The sequence below is a fragment of the Eublepharis macularius genome, chromosome 1 (genome assembly GCF_028583425.1).
Source record: "Eublepharis macularius isolate TG4126 chromosome 1, MPM_Emac_v1.0, whole genome shotgun sequence".
Classification (NCBI taxonomy): Eukaryota; Metazoa; Chordata; class Lepidosauria; order Squamata; family Eublepharidae; genus Eublepharis; species Eublepharis macularius.
The window spans coordinates 113,280,183-113,305,904 of NC_072790.1; the positions used below are offsets into that span (position 1 = coordinate 113,280,183).

Below are 25,722 nucleotides of genomic sequence, written 5' to 3' on the forward strand. Positions count from 1 at the left end.
GAAAGCTCCCACTCTCCTGGCCTTCTACAAATGATGCAAAACTGAATTATTCAAGAGGACTTTTTACTCAGATAGGAGGGTTGTACTGTCAGAAAATGGTCTCAAGGGAGCCATCAGTAAAGGGATAGGAAGCCCATCAGTAAAGGGATAAGGAGGAACTGCAGACTTTACTACTACTGCTGTAAATATTGAGGAAACATAGGCTTCACTGCTATGGCTAAAATATGATCCTACTGGGTAGTTGTTTCATATGTCAGTCACAGAATTGCTTAAGTTCTGTTTCAACATTTCTTCAGCTCTGTATTGGATTTCTGCTGGTTTTTATGGTCACTACATAAATGGACGTTGCCTGGTAGGGCTCCATGCAACTGGCCATTGCCTGGTGAGGGCTTCTGTGCAATTGGGCCTGGCCCAACCCCAGCCACAAACTGGCCTGGAGCCAGCTACAGCACACCTCGACCCACTGGCCTCATTGTGCAACTGGGCCAAGCCCAGCCCAGACTGACCACTGCACAACTGGGCCTAGCCTAACAGTCACAGCAGCCAGCATGCAACTGGCAACATGCAACTGGGCCAGACTTTTCTAGGGAGAGATTGCAGGTGGAGGGAAGGAGGGAAAGCTGAAGACAGGGGAGCAGATGAAGATAGGCTAGGTGGTGAGCGGGAAGACAAGAAAGAAACAAGAAAATGGGAGAGGCTTTGGGGGCTTCCAGGGGAGGGAAAGAAGAAATAGTGGGGAAATATATTATTGGGTAAATTGGGTAAATGAGAAGCTCCACTGGTTCATATAAAATTATATTATAATATAATATAATAATATTATAATTATATTATAATATAATATTATAATTATATTATAATATAATATTATAATTATAATATAATATAATATAATATAATATAATATAATATAATATAATATAATATAATATAATATAATATAATAGTTATATTATAATTATTATAATAACACAGTATAATAGAAATATCTTTGTGGCCACTTTTTCACCCCCTACATTATAACTTACATATGTACTGTCTTTAAAGAATATTAATTTGGAGCCTTGGACTGAGAGTTACTTTTTCTAAGATCATATTTCTTATGTTAGCTGGATCTGCATTTAATGATTAATGGAAGCTGCTATTGCTGCATCATATCATGTCATTCTTAACAGGTTAACTTCCTGATTGGAAATTAAAGAGCAATATCTTTTCATTTTAGCCAGTGACCTTCACAGGAACTAAAACAACCACTAATGAACTGTGTTATGGTGCCTTATTTGCATTATCATAGCTTTGAAAAACTTTTTCATGTTGCTGGAAGAAAAAAAACCAGTCACCATCTCTGATTATTTGGCACTAGAAAAGCGAACCTGTCTTTCAGTATCCAAATAACATTTCTAATGCTTCTCATTAACAGAAAGATTTCATGAGCATAGAGCTCAGTGATGGGCGTATTAAAGTCAGTTACGATCTAGGTTCAGGAACCGCTTCTGTTATCGGCAACCAGAACCACAATGATGGGAAATGGAAATCATTCACCTTGTCAAGAATTCTAAAACAAGGTGAGTTCCTGCAGTGATAACATCATAAATGTCCTAATTATCTTACCCAGCGCAGCTAACTATCTAATCATGGGGAAGATGATGTACAAAATTGCTAGGTTTAGAGAGTTTAAAAGAAAGCGATTTAGCAACTTCTTTTGCTTCAATTACAGATGGCTTGGGTTAGCTGTAACTGATTGCAGTGTCAAACAGGTCTCTTATGATTTTCTTTTGAAAATGGAAGCTTAATTTTTCAGGCATAATTCTGCCTTACAGCTGCCTAAATTATACTCTAAAATGCATTCAAGTGAAAAATGTTTTTTTTTTAATGCAGTGCCCCGATGTTGTTGAAAGTTCATAAAACAAACCCACACTACTGTTAGAATGTAAATTGATTTTGTACTTCATGATATCTTTCATATCTTGGATTTCTCAAAGTGATTTAAAAGGCTGTGAGTTAAATGCTAGTAGTGTAATGTCTCTGTCTGCAAATATACAATAGGCCATTTTTCTTAAGAGTCACTGTCCCCTGGGCTGCAAGGAAAAAAGGCTTCCCATAAATGGTAGATATCTTTAATTTATACAATTCATATGATTACTATAGTTGTGACTGAATTTCATCTAAAATAAAATCCAAGAAAGAGCATATTGAGGAACCTAATCAGGTGAAACTTGCATAAATTCAAACAAGGGTATATGTGTCTGTGTCTGTGTATCAATGACAATGTGAGCTTTTCAAGAGATTCATATAATCTCTTTGATCCCTAAAATCTGGATATCTTTTCTTCTGTAAATGAAAAGAAATTTTCCCAGTCCTGGCCACCAACCAAACTCTGTTTTGGAGTCAAACTCTGTTTTGGACTCAATTTCTTGTTCTATATTTATTTAGAGCAAAATTTGGACACAAATCTTGCTCTTCTGTTGCAGACCAACGCAGCTACCCACCTGAAACTGTATTTATTCAGATTTCTCACATACCCCTATTCCAAAAATAAATGCCCATGCACAGAAATTGTTTTTCTTAGCAACAAAGGGGATCTGATGGAAGAGTGAGAAGTTTTGACTTTTTAACTATTGGCGTTGTCATCTTGGATTCCCTTTTTTCTCTTAGCAAGCCTGTATACTAGCAAAGTGGCTCTGGTTCCTCTTTTTCTTTTATTGAAAATATCTGAATATATTTTCTTACTTGATTGCTTACTCAGGACAGCCAAATTAATTAGAAATATTTTAAACTTACTCTTTTGGACAGATCTGTATTAAACTTTCTTCTCTCCCTTCTCAGCAAACATATCCATTGTAGACATAGACTCAAATCAGGAAGAAATCATATCAACAGTTTCTACAGGAAAACACTTTGGCCTCAACTTGAAAGCAAATGAGCCAATATATTTTGGTGGATTGCCAACACTGAGAAATCTAAGGTAATGGTACTTAACAAATAGACAACAAGAAATGTTGTGTCTTGTGGAAGGCAGCAAACAAAGATGTCCCATAATATTTCTTATCTTATTTTCCTTCCAACCTTTATTTGCTTCTGCCTGTTTTACCTTTTTCCCCACCTGAAACTCTGCTGATCTACTAGGTAGCTGCAAGAGCTAGGGCCAACTGAGCACATGTAAGGAGGGTCCTTGGCATTCATTCCCTTGTCTCTTAGCACCTGCCTTTAAATGCTAGATCACATGTTGAGCAGGAAAAGGTGATCACTGTTCTAGTTATACATTGTTGCCCCAATCCACATATCTTATCAGAATGTATGAGCTCCACTGCATTCATAGAGCTCCACCATATGGAACATCATCTCCATTCATTTCATTTGAGGGACCTGACTTAATGCACACATATCTTTATGCATACTAATCAGATCTGTTCATTGAAAAAATATCATGTACAATTTAAGCACATCTCAGTGCTTGCACATGACTCAAACAGTATGACCATCATGCTGTGGAACACCAACGTTGTTTAGATTGCCACACTTGCCTCGGTTTAAATATGACTGATGCTGTGGATGTTGAAGAAACAAATCATAATGAAGGCCCCAACTACCATCTGAAGAACCTCAAGACAAGGGCTCCATCACACCTATGCACTGTCATGGGAGATGTTTCCTTACAATGCAGTTCCATGCCATTGGGAAGAATGCTGAAATTTGGCAACCCATGGGTAGACCCAAATGCACTGAGTCTTCCTCATCATGTGACAAATCCAACACAATTGCTCCTGTAGTAGGGCTTCTTAGTCTACACATTTGCATCAATAAGTTGGATTTGCCATGTGGGGAAGTAGCTGCATACCAAATGTGTGTGTGTGTGTCTGTGGGTGAAGAGTATCTTGCTCAGTTATGTAGTGAAATTTAGGTCAGGTTCCATTGTTCTTTTCAAATGGCATTTCTACTTTTTTTTTTTTGAAACAATTTCAAAAGTAGATTCTCAGGTGGCATCGAGGACCCCTGGTCAAGAAAAGCCTTGGTTTTGTGCCAAAGACTGAACTAGATCTTTCCATTGTTTCCTTTGGGGATGTTCTATACAGAACCATGGACTAAAATACAGTAATTGCCTTACACTTTTAATTAAAACCTCAAATTCTTGAAAACCAATTTTTTAAAAAATACACTTCCTTTATTGCTTGTAGAGAAAGCTACTCCTCAGTTCTGTGTCTTATAAAGATCGACACTGCTTCTCTATAAAAACAAAGAATGGGCAGCACATTTAGCAGTGCAGAAGCTTTAGGAGGAAGGTAGAGCTTAATTCCATTACAAGCATGCATCTGGAACCTGAACTGGGGGCAGTTTGAGGAGAAACCAGCCGGTTATATCCAAAATTTCTTCACTGCAATCATGTCCTCCCAAGCCTTCATTTGTTTAACAGAAGCAACAGCCAAGCTGTTAAGGCCCAAGGTTGAAGAAGAAGTATAATCTGCTTATTTCTTTTAAGTCTCAGAATGCATTTTTTATTTATTTTCCTTTTTTCCACAAGAGATCTGTATTGAATTACTTGGTCAAGGTGAAGATTCCATTGTAATTTTTATTATGTATGCAGTATGATCATAGGCCTTCAAGTCTTTCTAATACATGGGAAGAGGGTGAAGTGTTAGGATTTAATAGGTCTTTTAACTGATATGAAATAACCTTTGGAAAGTTTATGGAAATGCTTCTGCACAAAGTATAGATACATTAGCAGTTCTATTTAGCTGTAGCAGCTTCTTCTATATGAAACAATTATAGTCACCTTGTGCTCATTCAAGAACATACAAAATGAAGAACATGCCATCAGACCTCAACCAACTCATAACAGCCCCATCCACGGTGCATTCTAGGCAAGAGATAAGGAGAGGTCGTTTGCCATTGCCTTCCTCTGTATAGCAACCCCAGTCTTCCTTGGCTCCCAAGCTCTGGTAAGCCCTGGAAAATCTGAGTTGTGCAAAGTGAGGAGCTACCAAAGTACTCCTAATTAGCTCACTTATTATTATGTAAGCTCTAAAAATGCTGCCATTGCATTTTAAAAAAAAAATCTTTGCTCTAGCTTTAGGCCTTATGAAAAAAAATCAGTGGCATAGATATAAAATGGCCAAACTGCATAAACTGTAGCCCTTTTTAAAAAAATACTTGAATATATCTAATGGTAAACATACCAAAGAGTTTCCTTGATGGATGGGCATGAAGATCCATCTAGTCCACCATCCTGATTGCCATAGTGCTAGATTTTTCTGGAAGTTCACAGGCACAGGGCATAACAGTAAGGACCTTTCATTGTTATTGCCCTAGCAGATAGGTGCATTATCCTATTATATAAAGGCTAAGGGTGTTCTAGACAACTCACTTCCTACCCTGGTGTGCCACCAGAGGGTGCTACAGTGGAGGAAAGACCAGGCGAGGTAGCCTGTTCCTCCAAAGAGTGCGCCATGGTGGGAAGCTGAGGCTGGGATCAGGCATGGACCAGGCGGAAATGTCTGACCCCTGCCTTCACACAGCTGGGATCAGGAGCGGAGCCGGTGGCAATGCCCTCCTGTTCCTTCATCCAGCAGGGATCAAAAGCAGAGCAGGTGGTAATGCCTGCCCCTCACCTTCACCCAGCTGGGATCAAGAGCAGAGCAGGTGGCAATGCCCATCCTTGGGCTTCACCCAGCCTAGAACAGGCATGGAGCAGGCAGCAATGCCTGCCCCCCTTCAACCGGCCAAAATCAGGCACAAAGCAGGAGGCAATGTCCGCCCCCTTTCACCCAGCTGGGATCAGGCGCGAAGTAGGTGGCAATGCCTGCCCTCCTTCACCTGGCTGGGATCAGGAGAGGAGAAGGTGGAAATGCCTACCCCCCTTCACCCAGCTGGGATCAGGAGGGGAACAGATGGCTATGCTTGCCCCCCACCTTCATCCAGCTGGGAACAGGAGGGGAGCAGATGGCAATGCCCACCCCTCCTTCACCCAGCTGGGATCAGGTGCAGAGCAGGAGGCAATGCCTGCCCCCCTTCACCTAGCTGGGATGAGGAGCGAACTAGGAAGTGATGCTCGCTCCCAACTTCACTCAGCCTGTATCAGGAGCAGAGCAGATGTCAATGCCTTCTCCCCCTTCAACCTGCTGGAATCAGGCACGGAACGGGCAGCAATGCCCACCCACCCCCCTTCACCCAGCTGGGATCAGATGTAGAGCAGGAGGCAATCCCCGCTTTCCCCCCCCCATTCACTCAGCGAGGATCAGGAGCGGAGCAGGTAGCAATTCTACTCCCCTTCACTCAGCCAGGATCAGGCATGGAGTAGGTGGCAATGCCCACCCGCCGCCTTTACCCAGCCAGGTTCAGGAACAGAGCAGGTGGCAATGCCTGCCCCTCACCTTTACTCAGCTGGGATCAGGCATGGAGGAGGATGCAATGTCCAACCCCTCTTCTCTCAGCCAGGATCAGGAACCAGAGCAGGTGGCAGTGCCCATCCCTCTCCTTCACCTTGCTAGAATCAGGTGTGGAGCAAGAAGCAATGCCCACCCTCCCCCTGCACCGGCCTGGATTAGGAGCGGAGCATGAGGTAATGCCCACCCCCCCACCCCTTTACCCAGCCAGGATCAGTCACAGAGCAGAAGACAACGCCAGCTTGCCCAGCCTCCTTTTCTAGAGCTTGTTGTATTTTTCCCCACAATGGTCTTTGTTACTAGACTTTGTATATGAAGGCTGAATTTAGATATCATGGCTGATTCCTCTTGATAGAGCCTGTCACACATGCATTTGTGAAACCCTTTAAGCAATCTAAATGAGTAGGCTTGTGGTAGTGAATTCTATGTTCGTTATACACTGTGCAAAGAATTTTTTTACAAATTTTTCCAAAAAAATTTCATAACGATATACAACAAACAAAAACTATTTTGTGGTTTGTCTACTTCTGAGAGGAGAATTTTCATCTATGTTAAACTGGAATGCTATTTTTAATTTTTTATTAGAAAATACATTTGTATAAGAAGTGACCAGTGATAATTAGAAGTGTGGAATAGGGTAGAAGGCTAGATCTTCATCAAGCCAGTGGGCAGAAGGCCCCAACCATTGGCAAAGGTTGTTCTGGCCCTGGAGATCCAGTATGCAGTAACTTTGCAGCAAACAGTGAGCTGATTATCCAGCTAGCACCATAGAAATAGCACAGCTTAGCAACCTCTTCTGTTGCTACAGAGGACTCTAGTTACAGCAGATTTGCACAGCAGGTCTTTCTCTGTGTCTTCGCCTCTATATGGGTTTTTCTCCACCTTTCCCTCCCACTGCCTGCCCTCTTCCCTTTACCAATACATATGCCTTCCTCCTCCATGGGACTGAGGGATCATGCAGACATTTTTGGAGGGTGAGAGAGAAGGCACAGCTTATCCATTCCCAATCAGGCAAGTCCATGACTATTGTATAACCACTAGCTCTATGAATTTGTTTATTAACTAATGAAAAAACAAAAAAAACCCCATTATTCTGGTTATTATAACACTTATAACCAAAACTAATTTAAAAACGATGACAGTTAATATTCATTATCCTGGAGTCTGGTTGTATGGTTGAGTTCAAGTAGAGTTCAGACACAAAAGGAGGAGGAGACAGCTAGTAGATACAAAACTGAATCCTCGGCTTTCTTCCTCCTCCTGTGTTGTTTGTGTGGAGCTGGGGTAGGGCCACTGAGCAAACCTCACTCCATCCCATCTGGTAAGGGTGATGATGGGCCAGTGGATGGGTGATAATCTCTTCCCTTCCGCAGTCTCTTGGATACTGATATTTCAGCATCGTGGCTTCTGTGAAGTCCCACATCAGGACCACGCGCACAGGCCAGCCATCGAGAAGATTCCCAGAGTTTTCTAGAAGACTAGGAGCACCCCTCCTCCCTTTGGTGCTTTCCTGACAAAACCATCACACTTCCCAGCTAACATTGCATCTCCTGACACATGCCCAGGCGTCTTGTGTAGACTCTCAGTCTCATTGCTCTGAGATTCAGCAGTCATTTAAAAATGTGCAGAGGGTCTTTTTTAGTCAGCACAGAGTAACTGCTGGGTGACCTTGGGTCAGTCACAGCTCTTCTGAGCTCTCTCAGCCCCACTTTACAGCGAGATTGTTGTGAGGATAATAATAGCACACTTTGTAAATTGCTCTGAGTGGGCATTAAATTCTTCTGAAAGGCAGTATATAAATCAAATGTTACTGTTGTTGTTATTAACTTTATTCAACAAAAACAAAGAAAATAACACAAGGCCTAGCTCAAGCCTTCTCTAGCAGCCCTTCAGTTAGTTTACACAGACATGAGTAAAATCTGAACTGAAACTGCTCCAGATTTTAGTATCCTGGGACTAACATAAAACAAGAAAGAGACTCCTCGGCATTACGATTACCACTGCTAGGATAGAGTTCTTGTTGCAATTGTGTTTATTGTGTCTCTAGGTCATTCCTGTATGACATCATTTCTAACAAGAGCCAGTTTGGTATAGTGGTTAAAGTATTGGGCTGGGATCTGGGAAATCCAGATTCTAATGCCATTCAACCTGAAAGGCTTGCCTGTGGCCTTGGGCCAGTCATGTTCTGTCGGCCTGGCATGCTTTGCAGGGCTGTTGTGTGGATGGAATGGAAAGGTATAAAATATTATAGCCACCTCGAGTCCCCACTGAATTTTGGATAAACACCACAACCATCTTTTTAAAGGACGTCTTACGTTTCTACTCAGAAAGGGTGTCCCAGGACAAGAAGTCCTTGACACACCAATTTTCATTTAATTGGCTGCTATCAGGGCCCCTGCTGCAATCCTTTAACAAATTTATACTTCATTCTAGTGGTCATCATTTTTCTTGTTGATGGCCTGCAGATTAAATAGTACTTCATCTCTAATTCAGTCACTGTAAACTGTGAATGCTGTAAACTGTAAACTGTTAGCCTATGTGAGAAGCAGAATTCCCCTGCTGCATTTTTTTCTTTAAGCTGCTAATCAGCAGCACCTCATTATGACTTTTTTACCATCCCCTTTGAAGGAACCATGAAACACATTTTAACCCTATTCTGAGACATAAAGGGTATCGGTCAAAATTTTATAAATTGAGGCCATTGAACATCTCCAATAGCAGATTTCATCATTGTAGAATAAGATAAAAGCTCAGTGGCTTCCTAAGTACTAACATTTATTTGCTATGAGCTTTTGTAAGATCAGCTTACTCCTTCAAATATTTGTACGTTCACAGTTTATAACTGTAGTGTGTGTGACAAATCTATTCCTTTAATCTGGAGCTGGATTACCCTAGTCCATGCTAGAATTTTTTTTAAAAGTAGTGGCTGTTACTGTGACTTCCCACAGAGACTCTAATTTCTTCAGTCCAGATAGATAACACTGTATTGGGGGGGGGGGGCAGGCTTGCTGTCGAATCCTTTAAATTCATTTGTCTATGCATATTGATGATTACAAGAGAAAGTAAAAATTCAGTGGTTTGCTGCCTTGTCCACCACTCAGTTTTCCTACAGGTTTTTTTGCATCTCTGTTTTGCTTTATGGGCTCAAAAGACCCAAGGTCTTCCCCACCACTCTTCTCAGGGGAGGCCAGCTGCCCTCCCATTGATTGAACTATTCAGTTCAGTATTCCCCCTGAAACTGAAAAAGGGTGTTATTTTTATTGCTCCTTATTTGTTAAGGAGGACAGATGGAAAAGCCTATTTTAGATCCAGGTCATCTAATTTTGTGTATTGTAGACTTTACTGTTGGCTGTCTTATTCACACATACCTCTATCCTTTCTGCAGAGAGTCTCTTTGCTGTTGGGGTTCAGACTTCTAGCGGCAGAATTCCAGCACTATGTTTATAAAATGCACGACAACTAGGGTATCCCATTTGAGACTGCAATAGAGTTCCCTTTGCCTTTCCAGTCTTAGTTGATCCACATTTTACTAAGATTGCTCAGTGTTTTCACTTTCACAATTGCAGTTCTGTGTTCTTATATATCTGTATGTGTCACCTGGGTAGAATGTGGTCTTTAGTTTAAATTTCTCACTCCATGTGATACCCAAATTTGTTTTCTTCTTTCCTAGACAGAACATATGTGCACCATTCTTATGCTTTCAGTGCTCTGTTCTTCCCAGGGCACTCTCATGATGCTGTGATTTAGTGCCATCTCAAGGCTAAACTACATGAGACGCCTGACAAGTATCAGGTTCTTGCAAGTTTAGCTGGGTAGTGTAGTCAAGCCATCAGCAGCAGGACAGGAGGAAAAGAGTCAGTGAAGAGAGACCGAAGCTGCCAGCCTTTTGCCGCTGCTAGCCATCTGTCAGCTTGGGGCTTGGCTCTCTTTGGGCTCCCCTCACTGACTCTTTTCCTCCCATCCTTCTGGCTGTGCTGCTGCTGCTCTGCAAAAATCTGCTCTGCTCGGGTTTTCCTCCAGGAGCTCAGAGCGAGGTATGTCAGAGCAGCAGTAGCAGGGCCAGAAGGACAAGAGGGAAAGAGTCAGTGAGGGGAACCTGAAGCTGCCAGGCAGCTAGCAACAGCAGAAGTCATTGCTGCGGCTCTTGCCACCACTGCGAGACTCAAGATCCAGAGGAATTAGCCATGTTAGTCTTTGATCACAAAATAGTATAGAGTCTAGTAGCACCTTTAAGACTAACCAACTTTATTGTAGCATAAGCTTTTGAGAACCACAGTTCTGTTTGTCAGATGCATGGATCTGACGAAGAGAACTGTGGTTCTCGAAAGCTTATGCTACAATAAAGTTGGTTAGTCTTAAAGGTGCTTCTAGACTCTATACTAGTTTGCTCGACTCAACCATTCCTTCTCACAGAGAAGAGAAGGAGTCTCTTTCCCCTCTCTGTGAGTTGGGATGGTTGCGTCTAGTAGCGATGGCAGCAGCAGCTACTTCTGCCACTGCTAGCCACCTGGCAACTTCAGGCTCCACCCACTGACTTGTTCCCTCCCCTCCTACTGCTGCTGGTGACCTGACTACACTACCCAGGTATACTTGTGAGAAACCAACATGTGTAGGGCATCTCATGTAGTTTGGCCCTCAGGAGCTACCCTGCAGTGTGGGGGCCCTACTATGAGGGTGTACCTCCAGGTGGCTCCTGGTTTTCTGCAAAATGACTTTGTCATTCTACTACTACTTCCTCCAAGAGTACTAAATATACCTTACCTTTCTGTGTCTTTTGTTTTACTGCAAATGCTCCATATCATTGCAGTGCATTGCAATAATGTTTCCGCAACTGACACCAAGGTCTACATATTGTGATTTGAGATATGGCCTATTTGGCCTTGCAACACACTGTGATGGTCCAAGGCCTGCCGTTTTGTTTGCTCCTTTGCTGCCAGGAACCCCCATCATTGGGGAATGCCCTTGCTGTAGCACTATGGTTAAGTGGTTCAACTGTGAATCAGCACTCTACTGGTTCAAATCCCACTACTGCCGTGAACTCAGTAGGTGGTCTTGAGTAAGCCTCTCCTCTCAACCCCAGCTCCCCAGATGTATTGTGGGGATAAAAATAACAACACTAACTTGTTCACCACTCTGGGTGAGGCACTAAACTGTCCAGAAGAGCAGTACATAATCACAATTATTATTATTAATCCAAAGGTAATCTGTTTTTGTTCATCTGGCTGTTTTTTGCTGAGTAGATTGTTTTGCTAGCAGCACAAAACTCATTCTGTTTGTCCTTTCTTTGTCACCATCAGGCTGTTTCATTGTTTTCAATATTCTGGTGTGTATCTGCTATGTGTTCACTTTAGCTGATGGCTTTGGCAGGCTTGGTCAGCTCCTTTTCCTGCATCATAACAGTAGTCTGTTTTTTTCTGAGTGGCAATTTCTGCTCCTTAACTACCATATTTTGCACCTCTAAGTGGGTAAGAGTCTCTACTGAGGCTATAGCAGGACTTGGACCCTTCTTCTTGTGCTATTGACTATGTCAATACTAAGCTTTCTTCTTCCTTATTGGATCTCCAAAGACATTTAAAGTGTGTAGGGGGTTTCCCCTACTTTTTGCACTCTCCCTGGTGCTTCATTTTAAGAGTACAGCATTTTCACCTGTGTAATGACACTGTGGGTTTCTCATCTATGCCCCGCCCCCTTCATAGAGTTTCACAATGTTAATGTGTCCAGTGCCTTCCAGGATTCCCTACCAGGGATTGACTTTCAGCCCTCATGTCTCACAACACTATCAATTGTATTAGTCGTTCAAGGTCCAAGTGAGCCCTGGCAGTATCCTCACACAACCCTTCCTTTGTGGGTTGGTAGATACTATCACACTCTCCCTTGAGTGCATGACTATTCAATGCCCTTTACCTAGCACAGCTGTCCCTTCCAGAATACTGTTTTTTTCTTGCTTGTATTTTGGCAGGTACACTTCTTTAGAAGCTTGCCTGGGTTAATGTCAATGTGATGCTGAGTATCTATTGGGAAGGTGTTCCTTCATAGTCTCTTACTTTGAGAGCTTCACACTCACCTCCTTTAGTAAGTGATCTTGCTGTTCTCCCAATGTGGGACTGCACAGAAGCCATGAAGATGAAAACAGGGTTGCACTAACTGCACGAACTGTTGTTCATCGAGTGATCTTCTGTGGAAGTACACATCCTTTCCTCCTGCCCCACTGTAAACTCTCTTAGTTCTTGGGTGGTCTCTGGCAGCTGCATGGAGAGAACTGAGGGAATAATGCCTCTCCTCCTGGACATTTGATGTTTTTGGTGGGAAAGCACAAAGAGAGGAGGAACGCTCCTAGTCTTCTAGAAAGCTCTGGAAATCTCCTCCGTGGCTGGCCTGCATGTGTGTAGTCCCAATATGTGCCTAACCAGAAGACCACTCGATGAACAACAGTAACAGGTAAATGCAACCCTGTTTAACCACATCTAATGGCACCATGGGCAATGTAGGCCCCAAGATGTCTGTGATAGTGTTGGACTGGATGAGTCAAACATCAGCACCAGCCTGCAAGCATGCAGCATAGGAGTAAGGGGAGGGATTAAAAAGTGCAATAATTAATCTAGCAATGAAGATTTTTTTAAGAAAGAAAAAGAAAGAAAGAAAGAAAGAAAGAAAGAAAGAAAGAAAGAAAGAGTGCACAAACCTAATGCACTAGCCTTAGCTTTTCAGAGAGCCCTTATGGTGGCGCTAGGGCACATGCCCTTTACAGCTACTATGTCAGAGTCCAGTTTGTGCTCATATAGTATTTTGAAATGTTCAAGTTGCTTGACATACATGATTCCATTGTTATCTCTACAATAACTCTGTAAGATAGATCATTATTATTATTAACAAATTGCAAACTGGATGCTGAGACTAGGAGTGGCAGAACGTTTGTGGCATAGTTAAGATTTGTAGCTCAGTCTCTTAGCCACTGTGCTAAACTGGTTCTCAGCTAACAATGTATATAGAGAAATGTATAACAGAAAGCATTTATTTGTATGTTTAACTTAGGGCGAGTCATTTGAAGCAGTCTGAAAAATCTTTGTCATTATATAAATGTGATTTGCTATAAACATTATAATTACATATAAAATTGCTTTCTCTTTCTCTCTCTTTTTTCATTTTGATCATAGTATGAAATCAAGGTAAAAGACATCCAATTTAAATCAATACTTGCATGCTTTATGCTTTGCATGAGTTAAGCGCAGCTTGCAACAGGTGGCAAAGCAAAAAGCAATTTGTGTGTGTATTTGTTCCAGCTGTTGCTCTGGGGCTGTTCATTTGGCAACAGATCCTGCTGCAGCAAATCAAGTTACTCCTAAGTGCTTAACACAGCCTTGCCGCACGCTGTGCGCACACTTGCTACAACAACACTTTAGTTAGCATCTTTGCACAGCTGTTTACATCTTGCTGTGTTTGGTCTTTTCTCTTTTCAATTAATTATATCAGGACTGGCTTGATTTTAAAAAAAGAATCTAAGTGGAAGCCGTGTTTAAAAATTCAGTTGGAGTTTGTGCTCAGTATGGAGCAAATTAGTGACTAAACATGTTCATAAACCTGTAAAATCAAGTGACAATCTCAAAATATTATTTATTTTGTTTAGAAAAACATCTGACCCATTCAGCCTAGAAAAACATATTCTTATAGGCAAGGATATTTCTTGTGTATAAGAGTATGAGAGTTGCCTTTGATGGATCATTTCACTTAGTCTACCATTCTGTTTCCAGCAGAAGCCAAAAAGTGCTCAAAAGCAGGGCATAAAGATGATAGCCTACCTTATTGTTTGACCTATTACCTGGCAAGCAAGAGTACATCGCTGCTGTTAACAAGCACTACATATAGCCGGTCATTGAGAGCTGTGTTGGTCTGTCTGGGAGCTGAAAGCCCAGGACTACAGCACAGACTTAGTGACAAATTTTAAGAACAGAAGAAAATATTAATTTTCATATTTTGTCCATTGCTTTAAATAATGGGGTCTTAAGATCTTTTCCTCGGTTTATACGAATTGAAATCTCGAATTTAATTGTGGCTCTTAATTATAAGAATAAACTCTAACTTTTTAGAGATTATTTTTAGAAAATTTAGAATAAAAATTTTTGTGTCACTGAAGATTTTTCCCATGAAGTGAAGCCTTCTATATTTCTTGTTAGGATTGCTTATTGTCAGATGGGGAATGACTTTAAAATGACACTGGAAGATGTACATTCATCTTTGAGACTCAAACTATGAAAGAAGCAGTTATATGAAAAAAAATGTATGTTTGTACATGTGAAAAGGAGCACTAGTTTTCATTTTCCAGTTCAAATTGTTTCCCAATGCTACTTTTTCACTCAAGCTAGGTGATATGGGATACCGATATTTTTTTCCTATAATATAATATAATATAATATAATATAATATAATATAATATAATATAATATAATATAATATAATATAATATAATATAATATAATATAATATAATATAATATCTTTCCCACCATGTTTAAAAAAGCAGCTTGGGGAAGCCAAGTTTGGAAAGAATTAAGCAGCACCTACTTTCCTGCTCACTTCTGATCAAATGTGGCCCACCCCCAGGCTGCTTTAAAATAAAAAAATCAAGAAACTCTGCTTACTTTGAGCAATGAAGCTCTAACAGATATGCTTTGGAGAGGCTGATTACCTCTGACAAATTCCAGGCTGGTGAGCCTTTTTCCTTCCTTTGTTAGTATCAACTATCAGGTATTTGCAGCTTTTGTAATAAACATGCTATGCTTTGCTGGGATGGCTATAACACAAAACAAAGCCTGACAATAACTCAAAAAGTAATTGGTATGTACCTGGATGATCAATAAACTATAATGACCAGTCATTTTGCAATTAAGATTATGCATATATTAGAATTATGGGTTTAATTTCTTACTTTCTCGTGTATTTTCACTTGGTAAACTGACCAGGTTGTCTCTATCTGAAGATGCTGCCAGTCTCTGTATCCCATTATTGCAGTAGCATGAATTTAAGGATTAACAACAGTTGCTGTTTCTTCAAAAAGACTAATGTTTTAGAGGGGGAAAGTTTACATTTATGAAGTAGTTCTTCCAGGCCAGAGGAGTGGGGAATTAATATGATAAACATTCTAACAAAATTGGGCCTAGTTTAGTACAGAAAGATATATGACTGTGGATGATTCCTGAGTGCCCTTTCTGACAGAACACCCAGATTAAGACTGTACATGTTCGAGTCTTTAAATCCTGTACACAGAGAGAGTTTTATGCCACCATACTGCCAGTTTTCAGCAGATCTTTTTTGTTGTGTGAAATTGCAGATTTACTTGCTGAAATGTACTAAAAAATACTATTTAACATAATGTACGTTAAAATAAGGAGAAGATTCTCGTTTAACACTAACCTACTGATTCTTCTTGTAAGAAGAACTATTTTGACTGGGAAAATCAGAAGAATAGATATGAGCTGTACCTGTCACATCTATTCTGTCTGAGAACAATATGGTAATGACAGTCCTAAAACAGAAGCAGCTCCAAGAAGTGGGTCCCACCTTCAGTGCTGCTGCCTTAGCATCAATGGTGGGAATGGGAGGAGGACAGTGGCAATTCTCACCTGCCTCCAGCACTGTCATCTTAGTGCCATTTTTGGCAGGGGGCAGAGACTCCTCCTCCACTTTTCCCTGCAATCCACATGCCTCCAGTGACAGCCCCCCCCCCCCACTCAGTGATGGGAAGAACAAGAGGAAATCTCTCCCAGGAGACAATTGTCTACACACTCTGTGTTTTGAGATTTTTGGGAAATCCTGCACCCTCTTTTTAAAATTTCAGATTTTTCTGCAAACTTGGAGGGACAGAATCCTCAGGTTTGAAGAAAAATCACCCTTCTATCAATGTGGCCCTGATCCACAGGTTTAAGGTGTCTGCAGATGGAACCAGGTTAAGAATTAAATATATTGAGTCTATAGCTTGTTGGCCTTGTTTTATTGAACCACAATGTCAGCAATACCTACTCCAAGAACACATTCGAAATAGCTGCAACTTTTCAGAAAATGTTCAGTTCTCCCTGTAGTGTTATTAATTTGATATTTTAAAAGTAGGAAAGAAAACATTGTTTCTATCAATGTTTTACTGAAATGCCCAATGTGCAGTAAGTTTGTGATGCCAGCCATGTAAAAGAAGAAACATATGAATTGATAGGAACACATAGCTTTAATGTAATGATTTGAACAATTAGGAGAAGTTTAAAAAATATACTCCCATACTTATATAAATCACCACTGCAAAGATTTCTGGTTCCATTGGCTTACATGTTGCTTTCTCCAGGAATCAGTAGGGCTATGGCCATTTCATTTGAGGCATCTTCATACATATGACCTGGGTCATTATCTTTCCTTGATATGATTTTATATCTTATATCTTTTAATCTGCTTATGGCACCATCATCTGTTTCATAGTTCACATGGTTAACAACAACACTACTAAAATGACAAAAGTAGGGAAAAGGTCTTCTTTTCTGGTATATGATGGAAGACAGAGTTTGTGCACAAGGCCACAATCCAGAAAATGTCAGGGAGACATCAGTTTATACTGTAAGACTGCAGGCAAATTTTTCTTCATTTTTCTCTTTTGATTCACACAATTTGTATTAAGCATATTATTATTAGTCTCAGCTTGAGAGGAAATCTGCTTTAACTTTATATTTTAGGCCTGAAGTAAATTTAAAGAAATATTCAGGCTGCCTCAAAGATATTGAAATTTCCCGGACACCGTACAATCTTCTAAGCAGTCCTGACTATGTCGGCATTACCAAAGGATGTACACTGGAGGTTAGTATGACTGTTTTTTATGATTCCTGAATGACCTAAGAATTATCCCGTATCCTATCAACAAAAAAAAGTGCACTATTCAGAGTTAACCTATTCTAACAAATAAAAGGCTGACCATATGATGTATCAAAATGGGTAGTCGTGTTTGTCTGTAGCAGAAGAAAAGAGCAAGAGTCCAGTAGCACCTATAAGACTAATCTTACAGGTACTACTGGACTCTTGCTATTTTCATATGATGTATATTATCTCTTTCTATCAAGGCCTGTTGGTCTACTTCCAACATGTTAGAAAATACTACTGCTCATTATTGTAACTCAACATTTTTATGCAGGATTTCCAAATATAAATGGTGGGTACATTTGAAATGGTTGTGACATACACAAAACCCGGGGATTCATTATTCCTTATTATTCACTCTAATATTTCCTAATGTGGAAAACAGTACAGTCATGGTCAGTTTACGTCTTATTTATGAGTTGGGTTCAGCAGACAAGCTGAAGTACTTACCAAAAGATGAAGCAATGATAAATGATGAAGATTAATGTATGAGTAAATTGATGATAAAAGTATAAGCAAACCACAGTGCAGGGAAACTCAGGGTGTTGGTTTTAAAGCTAAATCCTACTCAGAATTCACACTAGCCCACTTTCCAGAATTTTGTACTATCCATAAATCATGTCACATATCAACAGGCAGGGAGGAGCTAGCAAAGTTATGTCAAAGGAGAGATTATTTGTTAAAATGAGGCAGTGGGGGGCCAGGTTGGTGTTGGAAGGGCCTTTAAAAGAATGACATACTTTATTGACAGCCCCATGACATCTATATATATAAAGACAAGTGTCCTGGCTGATTCATCAATGCCCAGCCCAAACCCCTGAACCTAGAAACATGAAATTTGAGGAGAAATTTCTTTCATGATGTCAACACTCATTAAGAAGGGATTTTAAGAAATTTGTCCCTTAAGGGAGTAAAAAAGGGTAAAATATGTTTCCCCAACGGAATGCAGCTTCCCTGTGTGGCTGGCATGCTGCTGCCTGCTTGTGCCCCCGCCCACCCCCAGCTCGGCCACTCTTCCCTGATTGGGCCAGCCTGTCAAGGTCATTTGCATATGCAGGATGATTAGGGCTCACAACATTCCACACCTCATCACCCCCCCCCAGAAACAGTTGGAACACACAGGTCATTTGCATATATGGCCTAATTGATCCTCACCCCCCCCCCCACATTCTAAACAGTCTGTAGTTGCTATCGGGAGTCATTGAAAGTGTCCTGAGGTAAAATGCATCTCCCAGTCTTCCCCTAAAAGTTCACTAGGGTTGCCAATCTCCCTGTGAGCCTGGCTTTCCTGTGTGGCTGGCAGGCTCCTGCCTGCTTGCACCCCTTTCTCTGATTGGTCAGCTGTGGAACTCTGTGTTCTGAGGTAAAAATCAGGTAAAGAAAACTGCAAACAGTTGAAGAAAGACAGTACAAGATTCCTGAATAAGGACAACACACTTCGCTTTATTCAAATACCTTTGTGAAGCTCAGGTACTATGCTATTATACTACAAAATCAACTCAACCCCCCCCCCCCCCACAAACCAAAAAATGTTACATACCCATAAGTATTATAACTGGATTTAAAGTAGTTAAATACCATAGCAAAGCACATGTATTAAGCTAGTATTTGAATAATGGAGTATTATCTACAGGTTGCTTCCATCACCAATAATAATGAGGGAAGTCTTTAGTGTGGGAAGAATTTAGACAATGCACTCCAAACTTACTCTCAATGTTATACCATATTGGATAATCTGCCAGAAAGCAGTCATATGAATAATTATTATCATATTATGCCTTTCTGACATGGAAGTGTCTTGTAGGACAACCTTCATGACAGTAGTTGCTGGGTTATAATAACCCAGAGATCTAGGAGAACTGGATTTGATTCCCCACTTCTCTGCTTGAAGCCAGCTGAGTGACCTTCAGTCAGTCATAGCTTATTGGAGCTCTCTCAGCCCCACGCACCTCTCAGGGTGATTGTTGTGAGGACAACAACAACATACTTTGTAAACTACTCTGAGTGGGTGTTAAGTTGTCCTAAAGGGTGGTATATAAATCAAATGTTATTGTTGTTGATATGATGATCATGATCATCAGCCATAAACTCCCCAGTACAGCCATGACTTCTCCTTACTAATTCCATCATTAATACCATCTGTCCCTCTTCTACCTGCTCTGCACCATACCTGGAGTTATGGTAGGAGAGGGAAGCTTCCATATGGCAGGATAACAACAACAACAACAAACAATGCTTTATATACCACCCTTCAGGACATCTTAATGCCCACTCTTCACTACATCAGCATTGGCAAGTGTCTTCCTTACAAGCTGATGTAGTGAAGATAATTGTTGAAGAGGATGTGTTAAATGATGGCTTGATAAAGCGTAGCAATGTGAAACGGGCTGTTACAACTGCTGGTGCTCCCGTTAACTGCCCATTAGACCTATATTCCATCCTGTCTCCCATGGGGATTTCTCAGTCATCCTCCATTGACGGCTTTTGCCTACAGAAGAAGAAACAACAGATTTCATATTGGACATTGCATCATATGAATTCAGTACTCTTGTTGCCTATCATCATTTAGGAATTGTAACTGTTATACTGGACTATTGAGCATTGGGTCTGAATACTTATGCATGGAGTAGATTATAAGTTATTGAAAAAAAAATTCACTTTGCACTAGCACTTTGAACAATCAAATTCTATATTGTTAGTGTGGTCTTCTGGGACCTGCGATCCCCTTCTATTTTCAGATTGTTGAGACCAGTCCTTTTGATTGTTTTGTTTTCTTACAAGCTGAAGACCATGACTTCTTTTATTGACACTGTTTATTGCCTATTAAGTTAAAATCAGCTCTCCACAATTGTTCTTTGAAACCTGCTGGATACAGCCCTGACTGTACAGCTATTTTTGGCTTAATCTAAGACTTTCAGATGTTTTTCTATTACTGAATTATTAACAAATTGAACAGATACTTGTACAGCAACTGCTTGAAAGTAAACTGCTGTATTACTTGTTGTGATTTGCGGTGACAATACAGTGTTTCTGTTATGGGCCATGCTAACTCAGTTCCTTGTGTTCTGCAGAATGTCTACACAGTCAGCTTCCCTAAACCAGGTTTTGTGGAGCTGCCACCTGTTTCATTTGATGTGGGAACAGAAATCAACTTGTCTTTCAGCACTAGGAATGAATCTGGCATCATGCTCTTTGGTACTAATGGGGCACCCATAACCCCAAGGAGAAAACGCAGGCAGACTGGGCAGGTACAAGATGATTTGTTGTTTGGCTTATTGTTCTTGCAGCATTGGTAGCATTTGTCCTGGACTGACAAATGAACTATTTCAACAAAGGATTTCTAATGTAACAAAAACAAGAGGCTCAGAAAGTTGCCTTGAAAATTGTTCTTATCAAAGCTTTGTGGAAGGCACTTGCTTTTGAAGGGAAAGTTACACTTGATGCATTATGTGCGTGCTAATATCAAACTACTGTTGTCAGTAGCTAAAATCTGAAGTGCATTCTTAACAATTTCCTGATTTAAAAAAAAAGATGGAAGAATTTGCAACAAGTTATTTTCTGTCGTGCATAAAGGGAAAGAATGCACTATGTTAGGTAATGGTCTTGGGAGATCAACAAGCTCAGGGTAATAATTATCTTGAAAAGGTTGTATTCCTAATAATAGTGGTTTCACATTGCAGGTCTATTATGCAGTGTTTCTCAACAGAGGTCGACTAGAAGTACACATCTCTACAGGGACAAAGGATCCTCGTAGGCTAACCATCAAGCCTGAATCTGGCGAGTTTCATGATGGCCGAGAACATTCCATCCGAATAGAAAGACTTGGAGGGTAATAAATAAGAATATGACGGGGAGTGGATAAACTGTATTAACCCTGCTCATCTTTTCTAGTCAAGTAACTTGAAATTATGAGAACAGAAGAATGGAATCGCTATGCAGTTTTCATTTAAAAGTCATGTTCTGACAGTGATGATTTCATTATGGCATAGGTCATCCTTTAGTGTAGGCAGTACCACTTAAGTTTTTCATTAATCTAAATTGCTATGTTTAACCTTTGATACTTTTTGCAAATACACTTTATTAATCTAATTTGTGTGGCTAAGGAATTGGATCTTGAACTAATATTAAGGTACAGCTTTGAAAAAGAAGGAAAAAGTGACATTAGAACTTAATGTCACCCACGCTAAATTGAAACTAAAATTTCCGTATGTTTTTAAAGTAAGCTTGTGGTGGAAAGTTAGGACAGCCAACTTCTAACCAAGAAAAATGGCCTACTTGTTTTAGGATCAGATTGCAACAAAACAGAATTGTTCTATCTATAAGTTTTCACATTACCGCCACCAAGGATCAATCAAGTGGAAAGAGGGTTATACTCCCAGACCGTATACTCTCTCAGATGCTTTGGATGCTGCCAAAGCTTGCGTTCTCTTTGCTCAGAAATTCAAGTTTTGGAAGCTTGTATTGATTTATAACATAGCTGAGCATAACAGACATGAGTTTTTCTCAGCTCAAATTTGAACCAGAGATGAATTCCCTTCCCTCTTCTTTGCTTCCCTCATTCCTTCTCATCTTGTGATGGCTGTGGTGATGATGGTCTTTCAACTTACTAGCTATTCAACCAGTCAGACAACACCAGATAGTCTCTATCTCCCTTATGGCCTCTTCTTCACCTTCCACTCATCTGAGGTACACCAAGGACTCCCTTGAAAATGTAGTGACCAGGATTCCTGACAACTAATAGACTGCTAATAGATACTGAAATGCTGAAGAAGGGAGAGGGAGGTCAGGATGGAAGAAAAGGTAAGAGGAACTCTTACCACCTGACCATATGTGACTGACCCCATCATTGCCAGTACTGCCAGCAATAGCAACCATAAGGTAAAGAGGAGGAATAAGGAAAGAGAGAAAGCACAGGATGGAATAGTGGGGAGTGACTATTCCAAGCAGGGCTCATTTGGAGCCGGAACGCACAGGAACGGCATTCTGGTAGGTCTAAAAAGAGGTCACGTGGGTTTTGGCCCTACCCACGTGATTTCCTCCCTGTGCAGGCCGAGTGGTGCTGGGCTTCAAAGGAACAGTAAGCTGCTTGGATTCCTTCTGCTCTTTTACTTTACTTGGGGGGGGGGGAGAAAATGAGTGAATGCCGAGTGATGCTGGGCTCCAAAGGAACGCAAGCTGCTTGGATTCATTCTGCCCTGCTCTTTTACTTTCATTTGTGACAGGGTGGGGGGAGAGAGAGAATGCTGAGTGGTGCTGGGCTCCAACGGAACGCAAGCTGCTTGGATTCATTCTGCCCTGCTCTTTTACTTTCATTTGTGACTGGCGGGGGTGGGGGAGAGAGAGAGAGAGAATGCCGAGTGGTGCTGGGCTCCAAAGGAACGCAAGCTGCTTGGATTCATTCTGCCCTGCTCTTTTACTTTCATTTGTGACTGGTGTGGGGGGGAGAGAGAGAGACTGCCAAGTGGTGCTGGTCTCCAAAGGAACGCAAGCTGCTTGGATTCATTCTGCCCTGCTCTTTTACTTTCATTTGTGACTGGTGTGGGGGGGAGAGAGAGAGACTGCCAAGTGGTGCTGGTCTCCAAAGGAACGCAAGCTGCTTGGATTTATTCTGCCCTGCTCTTTTACTTTCATTTGTGACTGGTGTGGGGGGGAGAGAGAGAGAATGCCGAGTGGTGCTGGTCTCCAAAGGAACGCAAGCTGCTTGGATTTATTCTGCCCTGCTCTTTTACTTTCATTTGTGACAGGGGGGGGGGAGAGAAAATGAGTGCAAGCCGAGTGGTGCTGGTCTCCAAAGGAACGCAAGCTGCTTGGATTCATTCTGCCCTGCTCTTTTACTTTCATTTGTGACTGGTGGGGGGAGAGAGAGAGAATGCCAAGTGGTGCTGGTCTCCAAAGGAACGCAAGCTGCTTGGATTTATTCTGCCCTGCTCTTTTACTTTCATTTGTGACGGGGGGGGGGGAGAGAAAATGAGTGCAAGCCGAGTGGTGCTGGTCTCCAAAGGAACGCAAGCTGCTTGGATTCATTCTGCTCCTTTACTTTCATTTGTGACGGGGGGGTGGGAGAGAAAATGAGTGAGTGAGTGCAAGCCGAGTGGTGCTGAGCTCCAAAGGAACACAAGCTGCTTGGAATTCATGCTGCTTTATTTTCATTTGTGACTTGAGAGAGTGAGTGAGTGGGTGCAAGCAGGGCTGGCTCTCCAGAGGAGGGTAAGCTGCTTTGAGTTCATTGTGCTTTAAGGAAATACCTGGAGACTTTTGCAGAAAGAGGCCTGAGGGGTGGATGTTGCCTTCTGACACACTTCCGGTGATATCAGGGGGTGTGGCATATGCTAATGAGTTATGCTAATGAGATATGCTAATGAGATATGCTAATGAGTTCCTGAAGGTTTTTTTAATAGGAAATGACCCCTGATTCCAAGTCATTCTTACCTCAGAAATGGCCTCCAAAAAGCGAGACTGCTTGCCAGGGGAACCATATAGCTTGATTTTCTTGGGTCCAGTTCAAAATTTTATATAGCCAAATGGCCCTGATCTGAGGATACTTGAGTCCAGAGACAGGAGCCATGAACAGGCAAGACAGATCTTCCTATACACCTGAAAAATAACCCAGGTTTTCAGAAGCTTCTGAAATCTTTAAAAAAAAAAAACATTGAGAGTTTAAAAAATGATGATTAAAGAAACGTCTGTAACTTTAATCAGATGTCCTCAGTGGCTGTTGCTTAGCAACCAAGTAACAGTTAGGTCAGTATTCCAGGCTTGATTTCTGTCAATAAAAGACAGATGGAGTGGGCAGAGGCCTTGCCAGGGTAGTTTGGGCCTTTGAGGGAGGACTCGTTGGGGTCAGGCTCAAAAACAACCACTAGATGACTTAATGCCATATGCCTAGCATGACTCACTCAGGCATGGCTACTTTCTACTGCTCAACAGCAGCCCCCCACCCCCAAGCCAATGTAGTGTAGTGGTTAGAGTTTCAGAGTAGGATGTGGGAGACCATGGTTTGAATCACCACTCTGCTTTGAAAGCATATTGGGTGACTTTGATCCAGTCACACGCTCCCAGCCTAACCTACCTCTCAGGGTTGTTGTAAGGATAAAATGGAGGCAAGAAACATGATGTAAACTACTTTGGGTCCCCACTGAGGAGAAGGCAATATATAAATGAAGTAAATGTGTAAATGTAGATGAAGATGGTGGCAGGTAAAAGGTAATTTGTTTAATAGGTTTGAGGGCAAAAAGGACGAAAGGAAAGTTGAGCATATGGAAGCTGCCAGGAGAAAGGAAAGAGGAAATAGTGTGAAGAAGAGGATACAGGAGAAAGTGAAGAACCCCCGCCCACACACACACACACACACACAAGTCCTTACAAGTTCCCCACCATGCAACTAGGTCATAGGGAAGAGGCTGCATGGGGTGGAAGGGAGAAAGGTGAAAATGGAGACACACAAATGTGAGTAGGAAGGAGAGAAGAAAGCAGGAAAGGGAGGAGAGGCTATGGGAGGTAGAGAACGGAAAGAGGACATGGAGCAGGAAGGAAGCATGAGATGCCCCTTGCAGGTCCCCACTTGTATTTTATTTAAAACATTTCTATGATGTCTTTCCACCCAAATAGGGACCCAGTAGAGCTCAGCAGGGCAACTCAATGTCTAAAAATGATCAAAGAAAAGGAAAAATCAGTAATAAATGTCATTGGCTCGAGGCACACATAATTCGTTCTTTCAAACAACAGCAAGCATTTAGAAGTATGGTGAGACTTCTCAGTCATCTTCCACTCTGCATCTCTTTCAGAATTACACTAGGACATACTGGTTTGAAAGCCTTAATAGTTTTTAAACCCCTGTTACTTCAAATGGCACCTACTACTAGACATGGGCACGAACAGCATTATGAACAGAAAAAAACAACGAACAGGCCGCTTGGCTGCTCGCGAACGGGGCCGTTCGTGAGGTACCATTCCAGCTGAACAGGTGGTCATCACAAGCCTTGTTCGTTGCGTTCAGCCGCCGTTCGGGAGGCTAGACACTCAGGAGCCTTCAATCAATTGCCTCAGCAACAGAGGGAGGGACTGCCTGAACTCTGTCTGCACTCCCTCTATCGCCCCGGACACCCCAATCAAAGCCCAATTTAGCTTGATGGGCAGGTCTTCCTTCCAAGCATGGATCTGCAAATTGGTTACGATCGGTAACGTGGGAGCAGACACCAGGGGGGAGGGAGAGAGGAGGGGGGTGTTGTGTGGCCATGGGAACTCCAATCACATCCCTGCAGACCCTGTTAGGCAGTTCTGACTGCCAACCACAGACCTCCTGAATTTCTCCATGAGACCTCTGCTTATAAAAGGGCACTGCGCTCCCAGTTCTGGCTTTCACTTTCAGCAAGCTGTGGAGTGGGACAGAGCTGTTGATAGCCTTTTGGGAGAGAGAGAGGGAGAGTGCATTGGAGCTGGGGGGTTTTCTGTGTGTG

The 25,722-nt window shown here is 41.6% G+C and overlaps 1 protein-coding gene across 1 annotated transcript in view; it reads left to right on the top strand.

Annotated features, from left to right (window-relative positions):
• LAMA2 (laminin subunit alpha 2) overlaps window positions 1–25,722 on the top strand; it is a 703,642-nt gene that overhangs the window by 627,366 nt on the left and 50,554 nt on the right. Inside the window, exons 50-54 of the mRNA XM_054974995.1 lie at window positions 1,421–1,565; window positions 2,827–2,965; window positions 17,089–17,209; window positions 20,338–20,514; window positions 20,947–21,095. Coding sequence (XP_054830970.1) covers window positions 1,421–1,565; window positions 2,827–2,965; window positions 17,089–17,209; window positions 20,338–20,514; window positions 20,947–21,095 — 731 coding nt within the window. The remainder of the gene's footprint in view (window positions 1–1,420; window positions 1,566–2,826; window positions 2,966–17,088; window positions 17,210–20,337; window positions 20,515–20,946; window positions 21,096–25,722) is intronic.